Source organism: Oculina patagonica, chromosome 10 (assembly GCF_052425735.1).
Source record: "Oculina patagonica isolate OP01 chromosome 10, crgOcupat, whole genome shotgun sequence".
Taxonomy (NCBI): Eukaryota; Metazoa; Cnidaria; class Anthozoa; order Scleractinia; family Oculinidae; genus Oculina; species Oculina patagonica.
The window spans coordinates 12500205-12513411 of NC_135767.1; the positions used below are offsets into that span (position 1 = coordinate 12500205).

The 13207-nt window shown below is 38.5% G+C and overlaps 1 protein-coding gene and 1 pseudogene across 1 annotated transcript in view; one reads left to right on the top strand and one right to left on the bottom strand.

The window, feature by feature from the left end:
• The window catches only part of LOC144667253 (cubilin-like), a 33686-nt gene extending 20496 nt beyond the window's left edge, over window positions 1-13190 (top strand). The window contains exons 9-23 of the mRNA XM_078528652.1: window positions 2502-2677; window positions 3158-3323; window positions 3711-3886; window positions 4532-4697; window positions 5024-5205; window positions 5728-5896; window positions 7151-7317; window positions 7737-7860; window positions 8467-8538; window positions 8699-8770; window positions 9811-9882; window positions 10311-10382; window positions 10553-10624; window positions 12512-12583; window positions 13049-13190. Of these exons, the coding sequence (XP_078384778.1) occupies window positions 2502-2677; window positions 3158-3323; window positions 3711-3886; window positions 4532-4697; window positions 5024-5205; window positions 5728-5896; window positions 7151-7317; window positions 7737-7860; window positions 8467-8538; window positions 8699-8770; window positions 9811-9882; window positions 10311-10382; window positions 10553-10624; window positions 12512-12583; window positions 13049-13190 (1900 nt within the window). The remainder of the gene's footprint in view (window positions 1-2501; window positions 2678-3157; window positions 3324-3710; window positions 3887-4531; window positions 4698-5023; window positions 5206-5727; window positions 5897-7150; window positions 7318-7736; window positions 7861-8466; window positions 8539-8698; window positions 8771-9810; window positions 9883-10310; window positions 10383-10552; window positions 10625-12511; window positions 12584-13048) is intronic.
• On the bottom strand, window positions 325-1702 carry LOC144628694 (uncharacterized protein KIAA1958-like; annotated as a pseudogene).
• Window positions 13191-13207: the final 17 nt, after the last annotated feature.

The window sequence follows — 13207 nt, forward strand, 5'->3', positions numbered from 1 at the left end:
CTTTGTTGAATGAAAAATCTGAAAGCATAACCGAAGCCGATGGAAAAAAAATACAGTATTAAAAAATACGACGAGAAACGTCGATCAAATGTTCCAGTTAAAACCTTTCTCAATAATTTAATTGTTCAAAGTGAGAGTCACCGAGAAGCGGAATAATTGTGCACCTGTACATTGCAGTCGTAAAAATACTGCGGAAAGCTTTGATCGCCATGTGACACACGCGCTGTGCTAAAGTTATTCTCAACAAGAACTGTTTTCGCGTTCCCTTGATGTGACTGCTGAGGCATTTGACGCTGGATACGTAGATCTGAATGCTCGTCGATTTCACGTCATCATGTCGTCGAGCGTAGTTGACCCAAGTGGTGCGTTGAAGTCCCATATTTTCTCCTCAGCTGGATTGAACTTTGCGCTTTCGCTATCTCTGGGTCTTTGAAAGAGAGCATTTGAAGCTGGATTGAGATGGCTTAAGTAATTTTTCAATGTTTTTACTGGACACCTTTCAGAGCCAGGGACGGGAAATATCTTCGCGTCAGATTCGTTTTCAGCATCGGCGAGGCCGCCCTGATGATTTTTTTGTTGCTGGCAAAGAACCAGGCTGACTTCGGTTCAGTTCATAATACTCAACTCCTTGAGGGTTTTTTCGTAGAGAAAGCATTGTCGGCTTTAGCTCTCGTTGGTTTACACGTCCCCTTCGTCCGAACAAGAGGCCGAGGTACAACCAAGCCTTCCTCTGTAGTTGTGCGGGATTCAGGCTGTCGGCCGGCCCAAGTTCGCCGCTGTCGAAGAGTTTCTTCATCTGATCTTTGGAAACTGGATTTTTGCGAACAACGCCGGCAATCTTTCCCGTTTTCCTCAGGTCTTTCACGAACGCGTCTAACACTTTATTTGCTTCGTTAAAAGCGGGGTCAGCAATTATGGAGAAAGGCTTGTTGTGTTGTGGTGAGCGGAGAAAGCGGTCAATGGCGCCTCTCATAGCTTTAATGGAGGAACTTTTGTAAAAAATGCCGTCCTTCTTTCTGACCGACGTGTAAAAGCTCTTCAGACACGCATTTAGCTCTTCTTTACACATTTCCTCTAATGGCTTTGAAAACTTACTCCCACAAGGACTTACAAGCCGCCCTGAAAAATTTAAAGGTAGATTTTGTTGTTGTTGTTACGTAAACATTTTCAACGTACGGGAGAGGTAAAATTGTTTAAAATTTGTAAGGAAATTTGAGAGACACGAACCATTAAATAACCTCAAACCGAAGTTTGTAGCTTTCTTTGTCGATGTCGGTATGGCATTTTCTAGCATTTCTTGTATTTCGTCTGTAGAAAGCTCGCAAAATCTACTTTTTCCTCCATTTCTTCCGAAGGAAATTTCGCTTCCAAGCGAAATTAAAAATTTTAGCTTGGCAACACCAAGCGCAATCGTTTTCCAAAAAAGGTCAAACTAAGGTACACGAGCTGATAATTGGGATTGAGTGAACCAATCAGAATGCTAGAAATGCAATATCCGTGGTTACAAATTTAATAAAATAAAATGTTTGGGACGGAACCCCGATATAACGATCTTCGATAAAACGATATTCCCGATATAACGATGAGAATTTAGCCGACCGAACGTAAAATCCTCCCGATATAATGATATTATCGGTACACAGTCACATGTTATTTGCAAAACATCGAATTCAATGCAATAACAGTACGGTAATCGAGTCATCTCTAACGTTCTAAAAAACAGCTTTGTACGATCATATACGAAAATGATACTGTGTTGTAAGCCCTCTTTTCAAATTTATTCTCTTTATCCTTTTCTTATATGCAGTAAAAAGTACTTGTTAGGTTTACCCCGATATAACGATATTTTCGGTTATTTTACGGCCATATCGTTATATCAGGAGTTTCGATACAACGATTCTTCGATATAACGATATTATTTTACTGCTCCCTTGGCATATCGTTATATCGGGGTTCCACTGTAGTTAGGTTTTAGCAGATGCTGGCAAGCAAAGTGTTTATTTAAGTTTTCCGGTGTTTCTGCTTAAGTACTGGCCAGTTGAGCTTGCCTTGGTTCAACGCCTATTACAGGCGCTTGGAAGTGAGAGTTCAGGGGTTGGACTACACAGGAGCCAACAGAACAACAAACAAACAAACACACAAGCTTTACCTTAATATTATAAAAAGTGCACTATCTAATCCAAAATCAACCCACCCTGCCAATGACTGCACAGTCCCTCATACTAAGATGAGAAAGAAGACTTCAACGACACAACGCTTTAATTTGACAACCTGTACGATTTTCAGTTTCGTTCTGTTATACAGTGGAACCCCGATATAACGATATGCCAAGGGGGCAGTAAAATTATATCGTTATATCGAGGAATCGTTATATCGGGGTTCCGTCCCATACATTTTACTTTTGCCGGGACATAACATATTCATCGTTATATCGGGAATATCGTTATATCGAAGATCGTTATATCGGGGTTCCACTGTAATTTGCTTTTCTTTTCTTTAAGATATGACTACTTGAAGATTACTAATGACAAAAACAAAACATATGGTGTGCTGTGTGGTTTGCGACGTAATACGTTCTTTATTGTTACTGGCAACTACGCACTGCTTACATTCCATTCAGACTCCTCATTTCAGTTGAGAGGATTTTTTATATCATTTACTGTTGTCCCAAATCCTGGTGAGTATTAGTAAATATTGCCCGTGCTCACGAGGTACATCTTACATGCAGCTAAATAGCGAAGTCTCGCGCTGATTGGATTATTTGTATTGTCAATAAGAGTACAGACGTGGCATAAGAGTAGCATCGAAAGGTTTTCGCTGATAGACATACCACTAACCTGCTTCAAGATAGAAGCATGCTTTTATGACCATCTACGGAATGTTTGATTAAAGTATTTTTTTAAGACAACTCGCCCTAATTGATAACTAGAACCTAATGCTGAAGGGCACTTAGTTACTAAAAGACCGAAACAAAGAAAATATTCTCGAACAAAATCTTGGCATGTGTCTTTATATTGTCATAATTTTGACATACAATTCAAAGAATTGTCGTTACACGTTTTCAGGGACCTTCTATTAGCAAAGGAATTTCCCAAGGAGGAATAGGTTATATGAGTTATTGTTGTAACCGAGTTTCACATTTAATTTATTGTTGCAGAGATAATAGAATGTGGTTCCGTTGTAAACAATACACTGACAAGTCCTGGATATCCAGACAACTACCCAAGCAATATGGATTGTAATTATTCAGTTCCCATTCCTCACGGTATGGCCATAAAAATCACCTTTCATGAATTTGACGTGCAATATGATTCACAATGCAGGTGAGTTAGGACATACGCGATTTTTCTTTTAATTCGTCTCTCCGGCGACGTTGTTTAATCCCCATTTTAGTATAATCTTCGTTTGCATAGCTGCTGGTTTCACCGGAACAGGCCTTAAATGCACCAATGCTGAAAATGAAAGACACCAGGTTTGTTCAGTCAGAACCGTTCCTTAAACTGGTCCAAGACTCGTATAAGATAAGATTGGTTAGCAGCTCCCGTGTAAGCAAAGAACAAAATTTATCCCATTGTTGTACCTAATACATTTGGAAACGACACCAAGTAAACACCTTGCAAACCTGTCGATATGAAAAATTGATAGCCTGTACGCTTTAGCATACGGAAGAGGAAGACACCTACTATTTTATTTCGTGTTGTTTTTTGAAGGTATGACTACCTGAATATTACTAATGAGGACAGCAAGCTATTTGGCATGATCTGTGGTCAACGGCATGGGCTAGTAGTCAATGCAACTGGACATTACGTACTGCTTACATTCCACTCAGATGCTGAGGTACAGTGGGAAGGATTCATATTGTTCTTCACTGCTCTCCCATTGCCTGGTAAGTAGAATAATAATAATAAAAACACTATCTGGTTAAAGACATCCGCAGTTGAATGGTTATTGTTATCCTTCGGATCAAGATATCTGAAACCGAGTCCTGGCTTTTTATAATCTGTAGCATTTCGCGTTAACGCACAGAGAAAATTTATCAATTTGCAATTACTAAGCCCTCTGGTTTCCATTCAAAGGTATTGTAGCATGGCCGAAGGAATCAACCCCTCGGCGTAACATTTGTTTTGGATTGTATCCATGACGATGTAAACAGCTACTGTTAAATATTAAATTTGACATCTTGGACGCCCTTTTTCGTCCATCTGCAAAGAATGTAAAAATAAATCTCAAGCAAAACTGGTTTATCAAGAGGAATCAATTCTTGCAAAAAAAGATAATAGACCATATTCGTATTAGTCCCAGTCCAATAACGAGAATACGAATATGGTCTATTGCAAAGGCGGTGCAACTGTCTGTTCGCTCTTCAGGATTACCAAAGCAAAAACGAAAAAAGGAAATAGCAAACTTATGAATCGGACACCTTTTAATAATTTTATGAATCGGGCCAATAAAAAAATTGAGTTGCTGTTGTTGTTGTTGTTGTTGTTGTTGTTGTTGTTGTTGAAGTTTACATCAAGATTTACTCTTGCAGACATAAAAGAATGTGGTTCAGTTGTAAACAATACACTGAGAAGTCCAGGATATCCAAACAACTACCCAAGCAATATGAATTGTACTTATTCAATTCCCATTCCACACGACATGGCGTTGAAAATTACCTTTCATGAATTCCACATGGAATATGACGGTTCATGCAAGTAAGTAAAGTAAATATGACTATAACTATCTTATTATTGCAATACACCTCATTTCTAATGGATTTACTGGCACAATAAAGCCACTTTGAATGTCTGAGAATACTTCTTATGGAAAAAAAGTTTGTAAATGCACACGAGAAATTTACAAGCTTTGTGTATTGCTTTAAAAAAATAATTATGGAAATGTTTGTTAGAAAAATAAAACTATTAATCATATACCGTTCTTCGTTGTTTCAGGAAAAGGGTTAAAGGCGGACTGATAATTTTAAATAGTTTCCGACTTTCTGTCTTTCATTCAATTTTAACACTTTAATTGTTCTTTCAAGGTATGACTACTTGAACATTACTAATGAGAAGGGCAAGCCTTATGGTATATACTGTGGTGGACCCTATAAGAAGGGCGCCACTGGGGGTGTAATTGGAAACTACGCAAGGCTTCACTTCCACTCGGACGCCAGTGTACAGAAACGAGGATTCTTGATACATTTTAGTACTTTTCCACTGCCTAGTGAGTACAAAAAAATCAAAAAACTATCCATTTCATTTTGGCGTGCCGTACAATAAAGGTTAGTGGCTTCAGTAATTTCAAGCTCGCGATGTCCGCGTTTGGCCGTCCGAATTTTTTGTTTAAGTTATTTAGACGAATTTGAATCGGGCTATATATATCACTCATGTTTTTGTCTGTCTCGTTCAGTGAGCTCTCTTAAAACTACTTCAATCGATACTTCAAGTTGCTGGCGTCTTCAGATGATGGGGCCTTTTGTTTTGTAATCAGGTCTAAGGACAAATTCTCTCAAAAAAGGAAAAAAAATGCATGCCATCCTTCTCGTCTGTAGTCAATAACATCTAGCAGTGCAGACTGTACGGTTAGTAAACGTCAGTAAATAAAACAACGCTGTTGCCATCAGTTCAAACTGTACCGCATGCCCCTTATCCCTGCCAACGTGTGATTCGAAAACTTTATCAATAAATCATGATATTTGTTTCATTGATGTTCTACATAATTTAATCATTCCTTTTTGTGTAATAGGATGTGGTTCTGTGATAAACAATACGCTGACAAGTCCTAACTATCCGAACAACTACCCACACAATTTGGACTGTAAATACTATGTGCCTATTCGTCCCGGCATGGCAGTAAATATCAAGTTTCATGACTTTGAGGTAGACTTTGATCCGTCAGAACCAAGATATTGTCGGTAAGTCAAGCCATAACTGTCACTAAAATAACTTCTCCTATGCAGTAACTTCGATTTCCACAATTTTGATATATATATAGCTGGCTTGTTTTGCCATTGTAGCTTGCCTTTAACCAATCAAAGTATTCCATACAAGCAATAGCAATAATTAGTATATACTCCAACGGTAGATAGCGTTTTTGGCGCGCACTGATTGGCTTCTCAAACCCCGAATATCCGAATATCCTTTGTTATTATTCAACACATGCGCGCGCTGCCCAAATATGGTAAAAATGTTAACGATATCTGTCATCCGTACATAACAGATATCCTGCGATATACGTAGGTTGCGAAGATTCGTCCGAAATCTTGTAAAGCGGTCCATAATTACAGTTTTTCTTTCTGCAAAATGTGTTTTGTTGACAATTTGTTGAATAATAAAACAATTATCCTGCTCAATCTTGCGGAATATCGTCTGATTTTAGCCAACTCGGCCTACGGCCTCGTCGGCTAAGTATCAGTCGATATTCCGCGCGATTTCGCAGGATAATTGTTAATTATTATTCAACACATGCGCGCGCTGCCCATATAATTATGGTCAAAAAGTTAATGTTATCTGTCATCCGTACATAACAGATATCCTACGATATACGTAGGTTGCGAAGATTCGTCCGAAATCTTGTAAAGTGCTGAATAATTACAGTTTTTCTATCTGCAAAATGTGTTTCGTTGACATTTTGTTGAATAATAAAACAATTATCCTGCTCAATCTTGCGGAATATCGTCTGATTTTAGCCAACTCGGCCTACGGCCTCGTCGGCTAATTATCAGGCGATATCCCGCGCGATTTCGCAGGATAATTGTTAACTATTCACCTCCGAGCAACTCACGCGCGGAGACTCTACTTGTTAACGTAATAAACTAGTCAAAAGTCATCCATTCGGGCTATGTTATCTCACTGTTTGAGTATATACTAAAACAACTATTCACCTCAGTGTCGGCGGCTAGTGGCGGGTATTCACCTCGCCGCTTCGCGGTTCGGTAAATATCCACCACTAGCCACCTCCACTTCGATAATAGTTGTTAATTATTTGGTTTTAATATTCAGCTAGAATATTCACCTCCTGCTTCTCCTAGCACCTTAATCATTCTGTAAAAAAAATCCATGTGCTTAGGAATTGTAACACTAGTTTTGGGAAACAGTGATTTCTGGGAACTGCAAACTTCACGTAAGTGTGTATGTATAATTTTTGTATATATATTTTTTTTTTACAGATACGACTATTTGGTAATTAGCAATGATGAAGAACAAGAATTTGGCGAGTACTGTGGTGCAAAATCTGGGACAGACGTTTTTGTGACTGGATCCTACGCTCAGCTAACATTTCACTCGGACTTCAATGTTCAAAAACGAGGATTCAAGATATCTTTCACCTTTGTTGGTAAGTGATAACAAAATTAGGCATCAAGTTCTTCAGGCAATGCGGGAAGATCAGAATCTAACCGAGGAAACTACGACAAGCAGGCGGGCGCAGGTAGGCAGGAGGCAGCCATGCAGGCAGGCAGCAAGGTAGCAAGGCAGACAGGCAGGCAGACCGGCAGATAGGCAAACAGCAGGCGGACGGGCATACAAACAGACAACAGGCAGACAGACAGTCAGACAGTCAGGCAGTCAGTCAGGCAGACAGGCAGACAGGCAGACGGGCAGACGGGCAGACAGGGCAGACAGGGAGACAAGCAGAATGATAGACTGCTTTTAAAGGTTTCAAATGCGTTTCTTACTGAGAACACAACAATAATTGGTCTAGCTTTTTTATACATTAATATTTTTATTGTTTTGTTGTTTGTTTGTTTGTTTTAGATTGTGGACGTCGATGTTCTTTTGAACGGGATTGGTTAGATATATACAAACTGACCTGCTGGAATGTAACCACAAGCTCGATCTCGGACGTTGTTAAATGCCTTCCAAGGATTGCAACAACCTTGTAAGCGTATTTCATGGAGCCCAAAAGTTACAAACCAGTTATAGCCCCATAAAGACGAATCAGCGGTTTCCAATGGGGTCTTAGTTAACCACATGTTTGTTTCAATTCAAATGTAGCACTTTTTTTAGGTTCGTTTTCTTTGTTCCTTTGTTTAGTAAAGAAACCAGAACAACGGTTCGACAAGGGAATTTATTTAAATTCGTGAGTTCGATTTCAGCCCCAAATATCTAGTTGTAGCATATACTAAACCAGAGTAGCGTTTTTGGCTCCCTCTGATTGGCTACTCAAACTCGTGATATTCTTTGTTCTTTACTTCCTAGCAATTCGCGTGCGAAACTTGTAGTCATTGACAGAGTAAAAAAAATGAATTAAAACTCGTTATTTTGGGGTTATTTTCATTTACTATTTTAGTATTTCGCAAATAGGTAAATACTCACTACTGACCTCCGACACTGAAGTGAATAGTTGTTAAAAAGAGAGAGAGAGAGATAGAGAGATACGAAATAAGCTAAAGCACTTTTATACGTACATGACATTATTTTTTCAATGATAAATGATTTGTCATATTTTGTGATTAAGAAGTTACGTCGTTGTGTTTGTTTTCAGAGAACTGTCTTCAAGCAAATTGCCAATTTTACAAGCGGGAGTGTTTTCAAATCTTGCAGATCTACGGAGATTGTAAGTGAAACAATCGAAATAACTCGCTTTTGTTCGCGAAAAAAAAAAGAGAACAAGCGATACAAGTATAGAAGTCCAATCTTTATGATTTGTGCAATTGTCTTTACCAATCGAACAAATCTAAACTATTGTTAATTTTAAAACGTTCATTTGGTTCCAGGTTAATCATTTCAAGTAACTTATCGACTTTAGCAGTTGGGGTGTTTTCAAACCTTACAGCATTGCGAAGATTGTAAGTATAGCACAGTTTAGACTTTCTAAACAAGAAAAAAACATTTGGAGAAGCAATCCTACCGTACGGAAAACAAAATAAAGAAATATGTGTTCTTAATAATCTCGCCATTTTCAGTCAGACTTTAAATTTAGCAACCGAAAAATATGGTTCATCATCTAAAATTCATAGTGATTCTTTTATTTAGTATACCGTAAAATTCCGGTTATAAGCCCCCCGCTTATAAGCCCCCCCGGTTATAGGCCCATCAACCTGGAAACAAAAAAATACATCCGGTTATAAGCCCCCCCCCCCGGATATAAGCCCCCCTCTACCGGATGACAGTACTGAACAGGGCTAAATGTTGCTTTTTTGTGCGTTTTTAACTTAAAAACGTATTTCGATCAACACTCCCGAGGCTCGTTTCGAAACGTTTTTTTCCTTCCGCTTATAAGCCCTCCCGAATATAAGCCCCTCCGATTATAGGCCCACCCAAAAACCCTTACGAAGTTGTATAAGCCCAGGGCTTATAACCGGAATTCTACGGTAATTCGCAAAGTATCACTCTTCCTAGACCGGCAGCCGTCATCGCGCCTTTTTCCCTTTACCTTCAGCATGGTTAATAGAGAAAATGGTTATGAAGCCCGACAATCTTCAAGGGAGTAAACAAGGAGCAACGATTCATGTTGAAATATCTACTTTTGTGCCCAATCTTTGTTTTTTTTTTTTTTTTTTTTGCTTAAACACCATGTATAAATTACGCAACAATGACGTTTCTATTCGTTACTTAATCAGACAAAAGTAAACAATTGTTGTGTTTTGTGCACGGTCAAGGCCAATAAGAAACAAAATTGTCAAGCTTCAAAACCATTCTACTCTATTGGCCATGCTGTTTGCAATCATTCGATTGCTACTACGCAGACTCAGCTGCACGGCGCCGCTATGCCCCCTCTCCCTCACCGACCCTGTGACATTGGGCATTGGGGGCAGAAGACAAGGTAAGCAAAAAAAAAAAACTTTTTATTAGCATTTAACATTTTCATTTTGACTTCCTGTTTTAGGGAGCTGTCATCAAATGATATCCAACATCTTCCCGATGATGTATTTGACAATCTCACAAATTTAACCCATCTGTACGTTTTACGCTTTTTTCAGCTTGACCCGTAGGGGGTTCACAAAGTTAGTGAGTAACTGGGTGAATGGAGGGGAAGATAGCTTAGCGGACGTCTTAGATTGTTTGTAATATCAAGCACTTTTCGTTGTTTGTTAATTTTCGCCGAAATTTGTAAAGCAAGATTCCCCACAAACAGGAGAGCAATACAATGTTATTTAAATGTCGGCTGTCGGAGGCGGAGACGCGATGGCCTGGAGGCCGGATGTTGTGGTCCGCGATCGAGCTTAGCTGGGGTCATTGTGTTGTATTATAGGGGAGACAAAGGGCTTTAGTCCCCACTCGGAAACCCCTTAACTAGAACCAGACTGCATTGGCCACTTTTTTTTTGCTCGAACGTAGATATAATGTTTATTAACGTTCTTACCATTCTTTCTCTCTTCTTTACAGAGATTTGAGTTTAAACAATATTCAAAACATAACTGCAGAATTATTCTTCCCTCTTAAAAATTTGAAAGTTATGTAAGTTTGGTTTTCTTATAGAGCAACGATTTTTTTTCTGACCATTACAGTTCTTTCCAAAGCTTTGTAACATAGCTTTGTGTGTGAACTTTTTACTTTTGCAATTCCCACCTGCTACTTATTTTTCTCAAAGCAGCTCTTTCGTTTTTTTTTTTCTTATTTTTTCGCAGCTATTTGTATTCAAACAATATTCGAAACCTTTCTGAAGGCGTGTTTTCCACTCTTACAAGTCTAACACACCTGTAAGTTTATACAACTTTTCGATCAATAAAAAATAACAATAAAATAACTTATCACATGTTTTTACATAATAATCATTCTTTGAGCGTAACAACATATATATAGTGGATGCAAACCACCAAGCGAAACGGAAACTGGTTTGAGAAAACGAGAATACAATTGCGGTGCTCGACTTAGTGAAGCAATTCCAAAGGAAGCAATTTTGGTTTGATTTAACGGGAGGTTCGGGAGATTGAGGTTTCAAAAAATCGTGACACCGTATGGCAGAAGTTGTAAAATGATATCGAGGTGGCGAAGAAATTATACCTTTCACCTTGGTGAAATGCAAATTGTCTGTATTTTGTATTCCCCTGCGAGCTTTATTTGCTGTTTGTAATTTCCTTACTTTTCTTTAGCCACGGGCGGGCAACCTCGTCCCCAGGCCTAATTTGTGCCTATGTACGTACGTTAACAAATGGTAAACGCCATAGCGTACATTATTGAGTTATGGATGTACGCGGGAGGTTGCTAAGCACGGGAGAAGCGTAAGAGTCGCACGAGGCGATAGCCGAGTGCGACTGTAGCTTCTTGAGTGCTTAGCAAGCCTCCCAAGTACATTCATAACTCAATAGTGTATGCTATGGCGCTTACCATTTGTTTTATAGCACAACTTTAAGGCGATTTATTACAGTTTTTGAGGTAAAAGTGCGCGCGCTTATTTAAACAAATGCGTGTGGTGCTCGTGTAAACGCTGACGAAAACCTAAAAGAAAAAAAAAACAAACAAACTTTTTGAATTCATGATATTGGGCGTGCCTTATGCCTAAAGGTCTTTCAGCATTATGGAAAGATGGATGTTCTTAGTTTAGCTTTTCAAATTCACAGGGAAATCGAGAAAATATGTATAAACTCTTGAAATAGCAGCATTTTCTTGTGCCATGTCGCATCAGATCAGCGCGCGCACTCAGGTTGAAGACACACGTCAGCGTACACCCAAGATGAAAGAGTAGACGGTAAATTAACTAATAATATACATACAAACAATTCTGCAAGCTCATTGCCTGAGAGCACATCAATTAATTCCAAACAGTGCAGAAAGTTGAAATTGAGTGCAAAAAGTTGAAATTGAGTGCAGAAAGTTAAAATTAAATTGATTGACAGGAAAGTCGGAAAGCGCGCAAAATGGCGGCCGATGTCGGAGTGTTTGAGAGAGCAAAAATCGAGCAAAAACATAACGATTCATGAAAAGTTTGACCGATTTAACGAAAGTTATAAGTATATAAACCAAAGTACTAGGAATTGGACGTTTGTATAGCACAAGAGAGGCTTTACGAAACTACTGAAAGCTACCAATCGTGGATTTTCTTACACGACGGCTCGTAATAAGAAAAAAAATTACAAGCGTGAATTGAAGTTGGACATTTCAGTCCAAACCAATACAACTGGATAAGGATAAAAGCACCTAGCCTGATAATGAATGGTAGAGAGATTTAAAATTACCCAGTGGTATCTGGATTTTACAAAGCCCGGCAACTCCGTAATGTTCAAGAACGAATCGGAAAGGTAAGCCACTGAACACTTTTTGTTTGTCATCCACTTCAAGTGAAATTTTTGTATGCGTATTATTAACAAGTAATCACATGATTTTTCTCGTACAATTTGGGATAAATCAGCACTCATAAATTTTTCAAAGACTGCAAATTGCACTCGCCCTACGGGCTTGTGCAATTTGGTTAGCCTTTGAAAAATTTACTCGTGCTGATTTATCCCAAATTGCACTCGAAATCATGTGATTACCTATACCAATCAGAGCGCGCGCTTTACCTTAGTTGTGCTATAATACGTAATCCAGTAACAATCTTCTGTGAAAATTTAACTAAGATGATTTGTTATAACTCTTTCTCTATTCAGGTATCTGGGATCAAACAATATCCAAAGCGTTCATAAGGACGTATTTCTCAACCTCTCTAGCTTGATCTACTTGTACGTTTGGATTTTTTTTAAATCTTTCCCCCGCCCCTCCATTCAAATGTTGTACACAAAGATATAGTCATAGGTAATACAAAGACCAGACTTTCCCTGGTTTATGTGTTCAATTTCGATGTCGTGTTAAATTTTGTGAACTTATCTAACAGTCACACTGTAAAAGCCGATTGGTGATGAAGATATTCTTATTAAAAAAGGGGGACACGATACTCACCTAATTTGATATTTAGATAACGTGGATTGAATTAATTGCAAGGCATTTTAGCGTACCAGTTAACAAAATTTTTGAAAGAACCTTGCTTAAATATATTAGTATTGTTTACTCGATCGCAAGAAAATATTTCACGTAATGAAGGCAGCAACCAATGTGCCTTCCAGAGAATGACACGACCGATACTTATAAGACTAGGTTGTCGCGTAAAGCATAAAGTACTCTTACTTGCTTTCTTTTTTTCTTTGCAGGGATCTAAGTACAAACAACATTCAAAACTTTACAGGAGATGTATTTACCCATCTTAAGAGTTTAAGTACTCTGTACGTCTCTTGCTATTATTTTAACAATCTATTAGCAATCTTCAGAATATATGTGACCTTACTAGAATAAATTATTATAACTGTTAA